General features: G+C 44.6%; 2 protein-coding genes across 2 annotated transcripts in view; both read right to left on the bottom strand.

The window, feature by feature from the left end:
- Positions 1–1,074: 1,074 nt before the first annotated feature.
- On the bottom strand, positions 1,075–8,032 carry JPT2 (Jupiter microtubule associated homolog 2). Its single transcript, XM_054391261.1, has 5 exons — positions 7,989–8,032; positions 4,390–4,538; positions 3,739–3,881; positions 2,031–2,076; positions 1,075–1,293 (listed from the first exon to the last, which is right to left on the bottom strand). The coding sequence occupies exons 1-5, from the start codon at positions 8,030–8,032 to the stop codon at positions 1,109–1,111; spliced, it is 567 nt and encodes a 188-aa protein (XP_054247236.1). The 3' UTR covers positions 1,075–1,108.
- A 6,548-nt stretch (positions 8,033–14,580) lies between these two features.
- Positions 14,581–16,377, bottom strand: part of CRAMP1 (cramped chromatin regulator homolog 1) — a 37,039-nt gene continuing 35,242 nt past the window's right edge. Inside the window, exon 21 of the mRNA XM_054391164.1 lies at positions 14,581–14,745. Coding sequence (XP_054247139.1) covers positions 14,581–14,745 — 165 coding nt within the window. The remainder of the gene's footprint in view (positions 14,746–16,377) is intronic.

The raw sequence follows: 16,377 nt of genomic DNA, 5'->3' as shown, positions 1-16,377 counted from the left end.
GCTGTGGTCTGGGGAGAATCCACACAGTTCTCTCAACCTTACAAAAAAAGTCTGAGGCAGTCAAAGGCAAATGTAAAGCTGTCCAGAGACAAGACAATTCACTAACAGAGTCAGCACAGACAAACAGAAAAATGCACTGTGGTGAAGACAGCAGAACAGTGCTGGTTTCTGCAGGGTACAAAGTTAAAACCTTTGCAGAAGCTAAGACACTGCTACACAGGTCGGGTCTGAGCTAGCTGGCTGGACACCTCCCTATGTTCTCCATGGTAATTGTGTGTTTCAAGCTGCTTCTTTTCAAAGAGTACCATAAAGCTACTGTTTGCCTCCACATCATTACCAGGAAACATGCAAACACGCAACCAGAAGCCTTTAAAGAAGTCTTCTAGAAGCAGCTATGTGAAACAGCATGTTGGACTGACACTATGACTTGTCAAGAGCTAGTAGTAGCTCTTGTAATCAGCAGATTACTGAAGGCAGCAGAATGGCCTCTGGGTACTCTGGGGAAGGGGAGACCACGATAGTCACTAACTTATGGTGGTTTATGAGTATAAAAGAAAGTTCTGTCCTTGCTAATCAACAAGCACATGCTGCAAAGCATGAAGGAGCAAGAAGCAGAGTGGACACTCCAAAGCACAGCAGCACTACTTGTTCCAGTGGAACTCAATTTACGTTGGTGACTGCAGGTCAGCTCACGTGGTGAAGCTGCTCCCTGTTGCCTAAAGGAACACACAGCCACTTGCTCTGGGTGCTTCACAATCTTTCATATGTCACCTCCAGGACCCTACCCATTCACAAGGTTTATGTGTCCTCTGCCACCAGCTAACAAAGAAGCTCAGAGTCTGATGAACTCACAGCAAAGTCACACTGATCTTTGACAAAGTAACACTAATGTCCCCTCTGACACCCACCCAGGCAGGCCAATACTCCCATCTTCCACAGGGCACCCTCTACCTCCCCAGCCCTCCCTCCCCAGGTTATCCTTCCTACACCCTTTAGCACAACCCTCATCCCTCTGCCTATAGATCTACCCACAAACAATAGTCTACCAACTGACCTTACACTCACAGACCAGAGTTTCTCTGTGGACTCCATTAGTGAACAGATGCCCCTAGTAGAAGGCAATACTGGACTTGCCCCCTGGCGGGTTGAGAACTTTGTTGTGTGAGCGTGGCCTTGGTCCTAAGCGGGGCTCATGATTGTCTATCTTGGGTTCTGGCTCCTTGCACTGCTCCTCTTTGCCCAGATCTTTCTTCTCGCCTCCGTCTTGCAGCTGTGGTTTGATATTTTCTGTAGCTGAACAGAAAGAAAAGGGATTAGACCAACTTCCTATTCTGTAGAGCACAAAGGGCCTCATCTTCTGTAGGCTACGATACTTCCCTTGTCTCCATCCACAGTACACTAAGGTTTCTCTGTATCTGCTCATTTTCCCTGAAGGAAATGTGCTGAGGAAGAATTCCACTCGTTCACAATCATTCCTCTCTCCCTGAAGCAATCTAACAGGAATATGTAGGCTAAGCAATAACCACTTCAAGTGGTTTGACAGTTTCCAGCACTGAAGAGACACAGCACACTGACAAGTTCTTTGATATTGAGCTTAAAAGCAGCATTCCCATCGTTCCTTAGCAGAAACTAGCTGAGCAGTGACACCTTGTCAGCCAGCTGTGTGTTTGGTACAACTACAGCAGGGCAAGATTTCAGACCTGAAAGGGATGGCAAGGGAGGAAGAAGCCATCTAATGGGATGCTCTTATGCATATACAGATTCCATATATGTCTATACACACCCATGTGGTATCAAAGCATAGGCACACACACCAAGTAGCAAGACCTACACCTGTGGTATTCTCCTCAAGAAGAGGCAGAGAATCATTTCCCTGAGACAAGTGATTAAATTTCTGACTAACAGAAGGAAAATTTCTGTCATATTGTCCTAAACACCAGCCTTACTCTTGGCTTTTAAGAAGTATAAGAAACTATTCCTCAAAGCTTATCTTCTCAAAGGGAACAGAGAAAGGGATTTCTCTTGCTGACCTTCTAGCTTCTTCGGCGTTTCATCTTCTTTCAAGACAATGTGATCCTGCAAAGAAACCAAAAACCATCTTAGTGTAGTACTGTCCTCAAGTGGTAACTCTTGTCACAAATCCTTCTCAAAGTTTTGTTTGGTTTCTGTCCAAGTTTATACTTTTATCAGGGTAAAAGCCAACAGCTGCAAACACCGTGCGGCCCTTCATCCTCTCCACATCTACAAAACCACCCAAACACTGGTAGAAGTAACTCCCACTTTATGTCAAGGTGCATCTCTCAGACAATTCACTGAAGCACAGAGATGAAAACACTGCATTAGCCCATTGGATGCTTTTGGTCCAAAGATCTCGGATTGCCATTCCTGTCAAGCACCCACTACCATCCAGGAGAAGCTGGTATTCACCAGTAGAATACAAGCACCCTCTGAGCACCGTATTTATATTCAGCAGTTACTGTTTTCTACCAGTATTCATTGACCAGTCAGGTAATCACCCAAACTTTCTCAGACCATTTCCCAACAATCCAGTTAACTGTCAGAAATACAGGGTGTGCTTCAGAAGGGCATGCATGAAATTCAACTTGCAGTAATTTTTGCACATACGCCATCTCCTTTCCATCCCTGCCCCCCACCTTTTTTTTTTAACTTCTCTTCCTTTCCTATGACCCAACTTTCCCCCAATACACTCCATAGTCTGCACAAAAAGACAGGCAAAAGTGCCCTACCAGCACCTTCTGATTTAAGGCAGGGAAAAGAGGTAAAAAAAAAAAAAAAAAAAAAAGACTAATTTTTCTTCCTAAGGTTCCAGGACAAATGAGATTGCTTGTACCTTTTCAGCACAAGGACAGTGAGCTGTGTTTCATGGGATGTTAAGTTTCCATGCTATCCAACATGTATTGACAATGTAGTAGCTACTCACTTAATAGTATCTACTTATACTGAAGGCAGCAGATTGCCAATCCAAATATAGGCCATTTAGCTACAGAAATGAAAGCAGTTGGCAATGTGTCCTCCTTTTCTGCAGAACCAGATTTGGCCATTTACTGCAAGTCTCTCCAGCTACTCCACACCCCTGGTTTAAGACCAAATAAAAATCTGATAGAGGATGCAAAGTTTTGTGACCTGACACTCAAAGCTGATCTTGAGTTAGCTTTTTTAGGGTCATCACTTAAGCTCCATCTCCTGCTGCAGTGCTTCCATGCTGAGTGTAGACACATGTGTTTATGTATTTATGAGGGGAAGGGCACAGCCAGGCCACACAAAGATCTGATGGTAGCTCACTGATAGCTGGTATCAAGCTGGCATCAAGATGCCAGAGCTGGCATCAAGGTAACCTCTGCCAAAGTGCAGAACAAAGAGAACTCTTTTCTCCCAATCGAGCTCAGATCCTGTGGGTGTCAAGAACTGCACCTCACTTGCAACCAAAGGATCTGGAAGCATTTTTCCCCTTTTCTTTGTGTTTTGGGGTTTTTTTTGAGCACGCACCCACAAGCCAATTAATAGTTTTAATGCAGACTACAAAGCATGCCAAGATCTACTATACCAAAGCTGTCAAAAAAGAGACTTTGGGAATAACTGTCTACCTTGAAGTCAGCCTAAGCACAATTCAGGTCTATCATGCCTAGCAGAACACAGACAGTGCCCTGTGACAAGGTTGCCTGACAACTCCCTGAGCTGCTGGCCACTTGGGTTTGGCAGCAAGAGAGGTGTAATTACCTTGGGCTTGTTTGGGTGTGCTCGCACAACGCTGGTAGACACAGGAGACCCAAAGATATCACTTGTCTTCCCACCAGGTGGATTCATACGTGGACGAGGCTGAGCAGAACCAGAATCCTCAAAAATACCACTTTCTTTTCCCCCTGCAAGACAGTTGTTACATTTTGTTTTCTAAATGACTTAGTTTTAACACACCATATTGAAAAAAACCCAAACAAACCAACACAAAAAGGTCTAAGAAATCAAAGACTTCTAGAACCCTGCTACCTACAGACTTTTGCTTGCCTGACAACACTGGCTGAAATCCTTTGTTATAAGGATTCACTAGGGAATTTCAGCTTCCCAGCTGTACTTACCACAGCTAACTGATGACACAGCTCTAACACAGAGCCTGTTTCCTTTCATCATTTCCTAGGCTTCAGCTTGGAAAGAATTAGACTTGGATGATGTGCTAAAGAGTCTGTGAACATGTAGATCACTGAAATATTTATGTACTCTGAAGTCTGAAGAGTTACTATTCAAGCCCATTCACTTTATAAAAATACAAGATAAAAAGACAAACAGATCACAGAGTTCCACCTTAGGAACACAAAACCAGTTCGGTGCTGTAATTCAGAGCCCAGTTGTGCTGAAGGAGGTGGCTGCTCTTACCTGGAGGGTTTGTTCTTTTTGGAATGTTTTGAGGTTCTTCTGATGCTCCAAAGATACTGGATGCCATCCGGTGGGGCCTGCTTGAAGAAGAAACTTCTTCCACATTCCCAAAGAGATTACTAGAACCTCCTCCCGGGGGCTTCAGCACCCTACCATTGCAGAAAGAGAGAAGCAACAGACAAATGCTTGTTTGAAATTTTCAGCATTCAATATATTTGATGTCGCTTCCCCATTCTCCCTTTTATGTTATGAATAACTATTCTGATGTGAACTCACTTCAGGTAATTCTGCTATGCCTGTGAGGTATCTAGTCAGCAAGAGCTGTTCCAGTAAAATGCTCTCAATTTCAGCACAAACATTGTCAGCCTTCTACTCAGTGAACTTGGTCTTTATGGTATCCACAATTACTTGGGTGTCACCAGAAAAAATTGCTGTGCTGTTTGTGGTGTTCCCAAAGTGACAGGAGATTAAGAGAAGACACAGCTCTGGTTAGGATTTTAAAAACAATTAGTACAGAAGCAGACTTCCTGCTAAAGTCCACACACCAGCTTTGCACCTGTAATAAATTCAAGCCTATTGGTTTTAAACAAAAGCAGACATTTAATAACTGCTAAAATATTTGCCAGTTCCAACCATCAATTATTGTATCAGCTGCTACAGACTTGAGAATGGAAAGGTGGAACATCAAAAAGCCAGGTTTGTAGTGGTCAAGATGCAAAGGCATTACAACCAAAGGTACAGCAAACAGATCCTCATAGGACCTGGAGGTTACAATAGAAATGGACTGACCTCTCCACAGCCTACCAGAACTCATGTTTGTCCTTAAGTAAAGTCCACAATTAATACCTATGTCTCGTTCAACTGACTTCAGGTCCTGAACCACTATCTGGGAGAAGAACCAGTACTGTTAATTGGGAAATGAATAGGAAAAGCATGGGAAAGTAATGAATACCTAGGCACTAAAAATATTTTTTATAGTTGAGTCTGTCTGACCAACTACCCACAACTTAGCAGTTGAGCAGAAGTGGTAGCTGAATTACACCTCTTTTAATCTGAATACTTGACCTGGCACCTAAACTAACCTTTACTTTTATAGAAAGAGAGCAGATAGAAATTGCAGAACTGCACTCTCTCTGAGCAGAATTCAAACATCAGTGTATTAATACAACACATCCCCTCCTGAGATCGGAATAAGACTGAGCCTGTGAATCCTACTACAGAACAGCACAAGCTAAACTTGGTAAGCCAGTGTGAGCTGCTTGGACAGAGTACAAGGAAGTTCAATCTATGCTTTATACTCATTTTAGTTTATAGTAATTTCAGTTTATGTTGGTATTATGGCAGTTTACATCAGAGAGATTACTGTGTCTGGTAGCCAGGTAACTTAGATTTTCTTTCTTCCCTGGGGATTAGAGAGGTGGTGTTTTGTTCTTTTAAACAGTAACAAAAAAACCCTTTGCTTTCTAGAATCTAAACCTGCCTCTTCTCCCTCTCCCCTCTAGTAGACTAGAAGAGTGTCAGATCATCTAGAAGAGCTAAATTAAGAACTCTACATGCATCCTTTAAGTTTCAAATCCTCCACTACCTGCTTAGTTCTCTCCTGGCAGGCTTGAACAATTTTAGTTAGTTTTTGTGGTCTTTCCCCCCCTCCCCTACACTCTAATACACTGAATTTGAAGGCCTTTCCTCATTAAAGCTTTCAGCTGACATAGGGAAGGGGTGCCCAGACATACCCATTAACTCAATACACTGGCTATATAAATATTTTTTTAATTCTTAATGGAAGTTGAACACTGAGCTCATACCAGTTTTCAGACAGCTCCCATAAAGCAGACAAAACAGGAGAGCTGCATTATACAAGAGACCCTCATTAAGATGACTAGCAGAAAGCAGCTGTTTAAGTTTGGAACACCAGGCTCTAAAACAAAGACCAGAAAGTTACTGGGGTTCTGCTGCTGCTGGATCACTACAAAGTGCTGGCCCATTAAATAGTTCACTCACTTTGTAAACAAAAAGCAAGCTTTATGCTCTTAATCTGAAAGCTCTGCAACCTTCTGCAGCAGAAGGTGTACTGCAGTTCCAAGATGGCTACGTGTAGCATTTTCAGCTCCATGCAGGAGCTGTGAAATCCCTCACGCAGGAGACACGTGGAGGCTACAAATAGGCAATAGAGTGTAGCATGCACCAGCTACACTCAAAGAAGTGTCCTGCTTTGCTTTCAGAGCAACACCACTCTTTGCTTGATTTGGAAAAGCAAAACTTCCATAGCAAGTATCATCATTAAAGTTCACTAAAATAGAACTAGCCAGTTCATTTGATACAGGAAACTAGCTGTACCACTGTACACATGAACAGGATCACTAGAGGAGATGCATCTCAGTGGACAATTATTTAAGTGGTGGCTTTGATTTACAATATTTTCAGCATCATTTATTTCTATCAGCAGTACCCCTGCGTTATGAAGTTCCCAAAACACAAAGCATTCGTTTATAATTTCCTCAGAGATTTTCACATCAGGAAGTTATTTTGTCTCACTTCCGCAACTGCTGGTGGCTGCTGCAGGGCTTTTGAATTAGGCTCAGTTCTAATTAGAGAAACTTTGACACATCAAGAATGCGAAAGGATTTGCACTACCATCAAATAAAGTTTTGTTTTAGGAATTAATAGAATAAACTCTGGGGAAAAAAGTATCCTTAAACCAAGTACTTCTCGCTTTTGACAGCACAGGCTGGATGTCAAAAGCTCCATCTCAGAGCGCTCCATAAATCCCAGCAAGCAGCAGGCTGCAGCACTGCAGCACACGCTGGCTGTGCCGGGCTGCGTAGCTAGGTGTGTTGCTGTAGTTTGCTCTCAGGCGCGATGAAATCACTGCCACACCACCGTGACAAAATCACCTTTGGTTGCTGCTGACCAGTAAATTATGAGGACCTGCATCCCACACCCTACCCAGAAACCCAAGTTATGAGTTAAACGTGGTTCCAAAGTTACCATCAGCATCTTCCAGACTACATTAAGGGCAAAGCATTCTCATAAGCCCTTTAAAACCAGGTCACAGTTCAGAACGACCGGAATAAGCCAAACTTAATGCACCCTTAGACGATTTCGAAACGCGGCCCCGGAGCCCACGGCAGCGCCCACGGCAGGGAGGGGAGCGCGGCCCCAGCCTCGGGCTGCAGGAGAGGTAAAGTGAAACAGGGCAAGGTCACCGGGCCGGCGCCGAGCACCGCCGTCCTGCTGGTCTCCTGCCCAGCGGCTACCAGAGAGATGGGGGCGGCACTCCCGCCCACAGCAGCCGGAAAGGCCCTTCAGCAGAGAGACGTTCCCTTTGCCGATGCTCCCCGCTTGGCCTCTCGGCCCTCAGCGCCAAGCCTCAGCCGGAGCCCTCTCTCTACCTCCTGGCCGTCAGTACCATGCCCCAGCTGGAGCTCTCCTCCCGCTCCACCCTGCCTCCAGGGCCTCAGCCCGAGCACCCGCCCCTCAGCCGGAACCTACACCTTCCGCGCCCCGAACAAAGCCCCGCCGAGGGTTCTGCACGCCCACGCGGCTCTACCCGTCCCCCCTTTCACCCCTGCACGGCAAATCCAACCCTCTTGCACCACCTGGAGCTGGGCTTGGCCGAGTCAGCCTCGGGGCCCTGGAACATGGTGCCGGACGCCTCGCAGAACTCCGCAGCGGCGCGCCGCTCCTCCTAGGCTGCCTGGACCTCAGGTAGCGCCGCAGCCCCACCGTGCCCCGCCGCTGGCTGGCACACCTGCCTATCACCGCCAGCAACCAATCGAACGCGAACAGCCCTCTCACTCTCCCTCCTTCCCGCTGAGCCTCGCTTGAACAACTCGCCGTTCATCCTGGCCGCCTCCCATTGGTCGCATTGCCCATCCGTCAGAGGGAACTGCAGCGTCATTGGCTGGGAGGCGGAAGGGGGCGCGGAGCAGGAGGGCCCCTAGAGGACCAGGTAAGGCCGCGGCCGTCAGCTTGAGGCGGAACAGGCTAGCAGCCGGGAATCTGCAGCCGCCTGCTGCCCAGGGCGGGCTCTGGCGTGCGCAGTGCTTTCCTCCAGGCTCAGCTAGCCCAAACCTAGTAGGCGTTTGTCCAGTGCAGGTTGGCGGCCCTGAGGCGGGTCGGCTCCAGTCCGCGCCTCATCCGTTACTGGGGACCTTGTTACTAGCGTTTCACGCAAAAACGTCAGTGCGAAGTAGAAAGGAGGAGGAACACCACGAAGAATAACCTCAGAGACGGCTTTGTAACTTGAGCATCCGTCGGGACCTCTGACGGTTCACGCAGCCTAGAGCAGAGGGTTGCACCTCAGTCGCAAGAAGCGCAGCACAGGGGGAGGCAAGGTGTGTAAAGGGGGATCGACCCCAGGACCGGCTGACCGCAGTCCACCGCTGTAACTCACCTCAGGCCCTGCCTCGCTGCCCAGCTACTGCCAACAGCTGTGCAGCTGCCAAGCGCTGCCATTCGGTTCCGGAGGACCTAGATGCAAGCTACACTCAAGGAACCAGCACTTGCATGGCTTTTTTAACCAGGCATTTTTAAGTGACAGGAGCATTACAAGTTAACGTTTTCAGATTAATATTTTATTTAATGGCTCCACAGCTCTCCATGTGCCAAGAAGCAAAGTTAGAGGCAGCTATGTTGCTGCTTTTGTCTTAAAGGATTAAAAAAAAAAAAAACAAAACAAAACAACCAAACAAAACAACCAAAAAACAAACAAACAAAAAAAAAACAAACAACCAATCAAGCCACCACAAGCTTCTGCTTTTACAGTGTTGAAGATGTGGTCATTAAGGGCAAAATTAGATAATCTGTGATAAAAAAAAATAGAACTCAATACCAGGTTTGACATAAGGTGGAAGAGAGTTGTAAAGCTCTAAATTGTGAGCCTTTGTCACAGCACGGTGGAGGCAAGAAGCTGCATAGAAAAAGCTCCAACATGGTCCAGTTTTCTCTGTATACAGGAGGCAGAGATGAATTCTCACTCTTTGGATGCAAAAGGAAGCAAAGAATACTACCAATAAAGCTTTTGTTGATCTTTTAAAAACCTTCATTTCTTACCTAGCTTAAGAACAGTGTTAAACAGAAGTTGCCATTATAGAGACCAAAATCCTAAATCTGTACAAAAAGGAATTAACTAATGACCTAGAACACAGGACAATTCAACTTGAATTGAAACCTCAGGCCTAGAGTCTAACCTCCTGTTGAAAGCAGTGAGCTAAAACAGACCAGCTTCCTCTGGGCTTTCTTCTGTTTTGTCTTGGAAAGCTCTGAAGACACTGCAACAACCTTCTCTGGGAAACCTGTTCTTTTTCCTGACTGTCCTCGGGGTGAAAATGCTTTTCTGGTAGCAGCTATATAAAACAGAGGGCCTGAATACAACCTCTATATTTAAGTTCCAAAACAATCCCACCAAAAGAAACAATGCCCTTTTGGTTAAGTGGAGGCTGCCACTGAGGGTCTTTTTGTTTGTTCTTGTTCATTTTTTTACAGTTCCTTCCCCTTGCTACTGGTGACTATGGACACAGGCAGGGCATTCAGGACAGACACCCCTTGGATTGACCAATTTCTGACACAATTAGCAGACACTACTGGTAACGGAGGCTGTAAAGCTAAAAAACCCAACCAAACCCTTCTCTCACTATGGTGAAAGCCATGAAGGTTCTGGGACAGGATATGTCAATGGAATTTATGCCACTCATATCACTGAAACCAGAACTTTGCCTTGGAAGGCTTGGCCTTATGGATGATTTTTTAGCACCTCCCTCCCTGCCCTTCCCCAGAGGCCATTATTATGTAAATAAAGGTTAAATGGCAAAATCTGACAGGCATGAATGGCAAATAACACACTGGATGTAAATTAGACCAAGTATTAGTATGTATTTATGCACAAGAATAAAAACAGCTTTACAAGTTGAATTGGAAATTTAAACAGAGGAAGTTTAACAGCTTTCGTATATTATATTAAATAACCAAAACACCTTTTTCCAAAATTGGTAAAGAATAAATAATATAATTTACAATATGGTACAAAAAATAACCAGTAAGGACAGGCATTCTGCTTTATACATACACTATATAGGCATATTTATAATCTATAAAACAAATTCACATCTCAAACAAGCCAGAAACCTTAGATGATATGGCTTAACTATTATTAAAAGAAACAGCATTAAATTCTGCTGCCAGAACCGTAAGCTCTAAAGCAGTTACCATGTGTCAATAATTAATGATAACTTATTGCCGTAGTGCTTGCCAAGGTTTCACTTAGTTAACATTTACAAATTGCTGTGAAATTAAGAGATTCAAAGGTTTGAAAAGGTTAAAAAAAAAAAAAGTGCAGTACTTTCCTTATAAATGCATCCGAAGTCTGAGCGTAAAACCCAAAATGCAACTGAATTTCCACTCTGGGATCTGTGGCATCAGGAAATGAGATGTCTTTGTGGAGCAGATTTGATTCAAGCCATTTAGTTTAATTTAGAAAAATCAAGAGGGGTGTCACAAAGGCATAACATTGCCACAAGAAAGTCAATTAGTATTCCTATGCTGATGAGGTTTAGGGAGGAAGCTGTGTGGGTAATCGGGATGCAACCCTGCCAGAGCAGACCCTACTGGCACACAGACACCTGCAGGCAGATCCAGCAGGCCACAGTGCTGCTGCTCACCCAGATCGAGGCAAAGCCTGAATGTTCTGCCCTCCATCCTGCTCAACTCCTCAGAACTTGCTTCTTGCACAGAGTAACCAAACCAATGCGGGGAAAGGCTAAAGCAGCTATTATTAGAACTGGAGGCTGTTAGTGTCCGTTGTCCTCTCCAACCACCTTACAGTGCCCCAAAGAGCTAAAGAAAGTCACATCTACTGAAGTCAGTCCTGTGAGCACTCCAGGATACCCTGCTGGGGCAGGCTGACACTGCTACACAAACACAGCTCGGTCCTTCTGGTGGGGAAGCTGAAAGAACTGAAACAACCTTTGTGTTTTGCAAACAATAAATATACACACCCAAGCATACCTCTTTATGTTTGTGTGTGCATACACACCTCCAAAGCCCTCCTACACCCCCCAGTTTTTCACTTAGCAGTCTTAGGCACAAACTGATGGGGATTAGTATTGTAAAGCACATCCACCTAAAATCTAAAGTTGGTGAAATCAGAGGCATGTTTAAGTGACCTTTCACATAACAAGGATAACACATTCTGCATCAACTCAAAATTACCACAATGATCTAAGTTATTTTTAAGTTCCCCCTGGTAAGACTTGCTTGTCCTGAAAGGGCTTTATTATTAAACTGCAATTTGCAAAGCATTACATTTCTGAAATTAAATTCAGTCTCCTAATGACAGCTTTTTAGAGGCTGATGCTAAACACATTTCTAACCTCAAAATTCCAGGTGCTGAACTGACTTCTGTCATTTCCACTGTTATTATTTTGGCAGCCCAAGTCTGCTTGCAAAGATTTAGTAGATTGGAGTTTTTTGATCTCAAGGAATCATCAAAAATAGCCACTATGATGACTAAATTTCCCTATGGCAACTGACCAGGCAGACAAAGTGCAGCCTGACAGGTCCCTCTATCTGCAGAAAGTCTTTCACATCTTGAAGTGTTCTGCTCTGAGGTGCAGCAACATCAGCACTTAGTCTAAGGAACCCGAGAATCAAAACCAGTGTCACATCCACTCCACTACCAGCGTGGGTAAGGAGGACAAAATGTTTGTCAAGCTACCTAAACACACTGGAGTTCATCAGGGTGGTTATGCAAATTTTAAAAGTTTAAGAATGAGAGTTCAGGTTTTTATCTTTTTTTATACAGTACTTGATTACAATGTATCACATCTCCTCCTGCAAGTCCTGTACATCCAGAGCCACAGTGGGAGCCCTCTACTCTTGTAGAGGTACAGCACGAAGGATAATCAGCATTACTGATGTGAGAAGCCAAACACAAGAGGAAACAATCTGGGAAAGACCAAATCAAAATACACCTCAACTCTAAATAAAACTTAGAGGTTTTAGAGTCAGTGGCTCTTGAGATTAATGGGCAGCCTCTCCACACCAAGACTGAATGCTCAGAACAAACAGTTCTCAGCATTCATTTTTCTGACAGCCTTCAACTTTTTGTACTCTAGCTTTACATGACTTCCTGATAACTGCATCCAAATTCTCAAGGCTCTGTAAGAACAACGAAAGAGAATTCATGACAGAAGGACTTGGTATCTCACAGGACATGCATTCAGAACTGGAGGTTAGCTCACAGGTATCAGATTCTCCATTCTTCTAGTCATGATCACTTTCCTGCTAGTAAGGCAGGTTTGCCTCCCTGCTGGGCACACCCAGCTGCACCAACACTAATTTTACACAGCCCTGTGCTTCCTATGTCAGAGGAGAACGTAGCCACTTGGGATGTGGAGTCCTGCAATGCCATCCCAATCTCATTACTTTTTGAGTGCAGTCAGGAAGGAAAATTTGTTACCTTTTCTCTTAATGACAGAAAGCAGAAGGCATACTAGAGAGCAGCTAAAAAAAAAAAAAAAAAGCTAATCTACATACCGCAGGGTAAAGTGACAGGGAAACCAGCAAAGCCAGTCAGTGCATCATGAGCAAGCTTACAAGAAGAAACTCCCAGTCAAATGCCTTGTAAAAGTAGCTAAAGGCAGGCAGAACTACATCCACCAAGTATAGTGCAAGTTGGGAAAATGAACCCCTGATGATAAGCTAAGAGATGGAGAACTTTTGTTTATTTATTGAGGTTTATACAGAATGAGCCCCTGGGGTAAGCTTGGAGCTACTCAAAATAGCCAAGGGCTATCCTCTTACTGGAAAAGCAAACAAGTGCTTAAAAAAGGGGCACAATAAAGGAATTCTCTCTCATGGCCAGTAGGAAAGGAGATAGGAAAAGTCTCCTGAGTTATAAAGGTAAAACTGACAGGCAACCAGCTCTAGAAAAAGTAACTTTATATTCCTTTGAACCTGCTGGTATCAGCATCTGGGTCTTTCAAATATTAAAACCTTAACATTAAATGCCTAGGGATTTGGTACAGGGAGTACCAGTTACACTAGTACCTGGAAGTGACTAATGACAAGGATACCCCAGGGACTACCCAGCACCTGGCATTCACAGAACAAGAAGGAAATAAGGAAGGACTAAAGGATTAAGCTAGAACTTGACACCTCTCCTCTTCGTGAGCCAAAACAGATCTCCACAACATTAGCATTAACAGATTTGTTGCTCTACAATACAAAATTCTTTCCTATTTCCTCTCCCAGGGAAATCCTCAGTTTTTGTGAAGAAGGATGGCACAATATATACAGGTTTCCAGCAAAGCCAAGACTAATTAGGACAACACTTTCCTAGTGGTTCCAGTAAGATCTTTTGAAGTGTTTCCTGCCTTACAAACCAACCATTCTTCAGGGAAAAGCAAGCACCCTCCCACTCATGGGGTGAACTGTGCAATGTGGTGAACAATCTCAAAAGGTGGAGAACATGAGTGCAGACAGGATGATGATGACATGGGACAGAGGAAACTCCCCAAGGATCCATGCAGTCTGGGGGTAGAGTACATGAGAGCTCCTCAACAACAGAAGAAAGCAGGCAGGTGCCCCTGCTGGAATGGTCAAACAGCAAGAGAGTGCCAAGAGCCCAAGAAACAGAAAGGTCTATCAAAACAAAGCAGAGTCTTGGTGCCTTTGAAGAGAGTGCAAGGAACTTCAGTTTGACTGACTGATTAAGAGAGTGCCAACTAGGACAAATCAAGATGCAAAACAGTTCCCATACCACCCCCACCCTTCACAACTTCAATGTGGATCCCAACTCGTGGCATTTTGATTACTACACCAAAAAAAAAAATCACATAGGGGAGCTTCTGGCAATAACCTTTCCTGCTTGAGATTCTTGCTTAGGCCACTCCTAAGTACAAGTCCAGGATCATCCCATAAACTTGCCATCTGACATCACTGATGCAGGGAACATACCATTTCCTATAACACCATTCCATGTTTTCTTGTTCCCAGTATATTGCACATTCCAGGACTGGCAAGTACTTCTTCAGACCTTTGAAGACAATGCTTCACCTTCAGAAAGAAGCGCAGAAGACAGAGACAACTGAGCCTCAGCTGCTTCTCTACAACTTGCCCTTGCCATGAGCCAGCACTGCAAGCTCCAACTTCAGCTGAATAGTCTACACCAGCCTGCTGGTCTCAATACACTCACTGTGAGAGATCCCCAACAGGGGGACCACCAGCTCCTCCATCAAACAGAATTTCCCTGCGGGTTGGCTCAGGTATTGACAGTTCCTGGGCCAGGTCGTTAAAACGTGCTATGTAATCTATGCTGTTCTCATTCATCATGCAAGCCAGCTGGGAATCCACCACCTAGAAGAGACATGAGAAAAAAAGAAGAGCTACATGTCACTGGAAATTTCACAAAACCACAGAACTGTTTAGGTTGGATGAGACAACTGGAGGTCATTTTGTCCAACTGCTCTGTTTAAGTAGGTTCAGCTAGAACAGGTTGCCCTGGACCTGGGCAGGTGCTGAAGTATCTCCGTGACTGCCAATTCTGTAATCTCTCTGGGCAACCTGTTTCTGTGTTTGACCATCCTCACATTAAAGATGTTTTCTTGTGTTCAGGTGGAATTCTGTCTGTTTCAATTTGTGCCCACTTCTTCCTCTGAGAAGTATGGCTCCCTCATCTTCAATCCCAGCTTCTCCTCAAAGGAAAGATGCCCTTTATCTGAGTTACAGAACAGCTCTTATCTGTGGCTCAGTGGAAGCCTCTAACCCATGGTCTCAGAGGGCCTTACCTGCCCATCCTCAACTCAGCAGCATGAGATGCACTAGCAGATGCACTGTACAAAAAACTCTGCAGCTCTTACCTCTGACAGAACAACTGCACTTGTAAATGAAACCTGATTCTGTAGGACACCAAAGACACCAAAATGATCCTATCATCAAAGCCATTTTTAAATGATACTTTCTTCCTCTGAAGATTCCCACAGAAACCCACGTGCCACAACAGCTGCTCTGGTGTGCCTAAAATGGTGGGTTTGCCTGTTTTATTCTGAAGGCACTTGTAAGATCAAGGGCTGCAGTATCACTTCCAATCCATACAAATTATCATAGATTCCTTTAGTTAAGACACACCTTGACAGATTTGCACCACCAAGTAAGGAAAACCTTCTTATTTATGCCAGGAAGTGGAGCTGTGTGTGGAGTCTGAAGCTGCCAAGGGCATATTAAAACAGCCTGAACTTGCTGCAGCTTCTGGTTAGGTCTGTACAGAACCTCCTTATCCAAAACCAAAGGGAAATGGAGGAATGACATTTTCCTTCCAGCAGGGCAAACTCCCACAAAGATACAATGATGCTACACTGAGTCAACAAACGGAAACTGGGATAATTAAGACTGGAAGGAACCAGAATGGGTCTCTAGTTCAGCCTCCTGCTTAAAGCACATCCTGGCCCCATGTTCAGTGTGTTGTCTATCAAGATGCTCAGGTACCCCTCAGCAAAGCTGCTTCCTAAACAGTCAGTGTCCAGCCTGTGATGCTGTCAGGGTTATTCCTTCCTGGGGGCAGGACCTGACATCTATCCTTGCTGAATTCCATAACGTCCCAGCAGATCATTCCTCTAGTCTCTCTGTCCCTCTGAAAGTGAGCTCTGTCCTCAAGCAAATCCATGCCTTAGTAACTGCTGGTCTTCACTCTACCACTTCAAAAGATTTCAAAACAGAAGGTTAGTTCCACTGACAGAGAAAACTCAGCAGCTCAGAACCTTCTGCCATTCTCTCCGGTAATTTATTATTTGGTCCAGAAGGAACAGTCAGGAAATGGCTAATTATTTTTTTCCTAACAGTCCTCCAACTGTACTGCAGCTGCATCAGGATTAACCTTTCCCTCATATTCAGTATTTCCATTTCCTACTCTACAAAGCAGGACACACAAAACAGATGGACTGTAACTCTTTGTTGAAACAAAGTTATGTCCAACAAGGTGAACACAACCTA

The sequence above is a fragment of the Indicator indicator genome, chromosome 22 (assembly GCF_027791375.1).
Source record: "Indicator indicator isolate 239-I01 chromosome 22, UM_Iind_1.1, whole genome shotgun sequence".
Taxonomy (NCBI): Eukaryota; Metazoa; Chordata; class Aves; order Piciformes; family Indicatoridae; genus Indicator; species Indicator indicator.
Note: the sequence above shows the minus strand (reverse complement) of the source record. Positions and strands in the feature narration are given on the sequence as shown.

What these genes read in the sequence shown, in the direction of transcription:
- JPT2 (XM_054391261.1), bottom strand. Translation starts at nt 8,032, where the DNA reads ATGTTCCAGGGCCCCGAGGCTGACTCGGCCAAGCCCAGCTCCAG. An exon ending in TCGGCCAAGCCCAGCTCCAG is followed by an intron (nt 4,539 to 7,988) that starts GTGGTGCAAGAG and finishes CTGCAATGGTAG; the next exon opens with GGTGCTGAAGCCCCCGGGAG. An exon ending in AAAAAGAACAAACCCTCCAG is followed by an intron (nt 3,882 to 4,389) that starts GTAAGAGCAGCC and finishes ACTGTCTTGCAG; the next exon opens with GGGGAAAAGAAAGTGGTATT.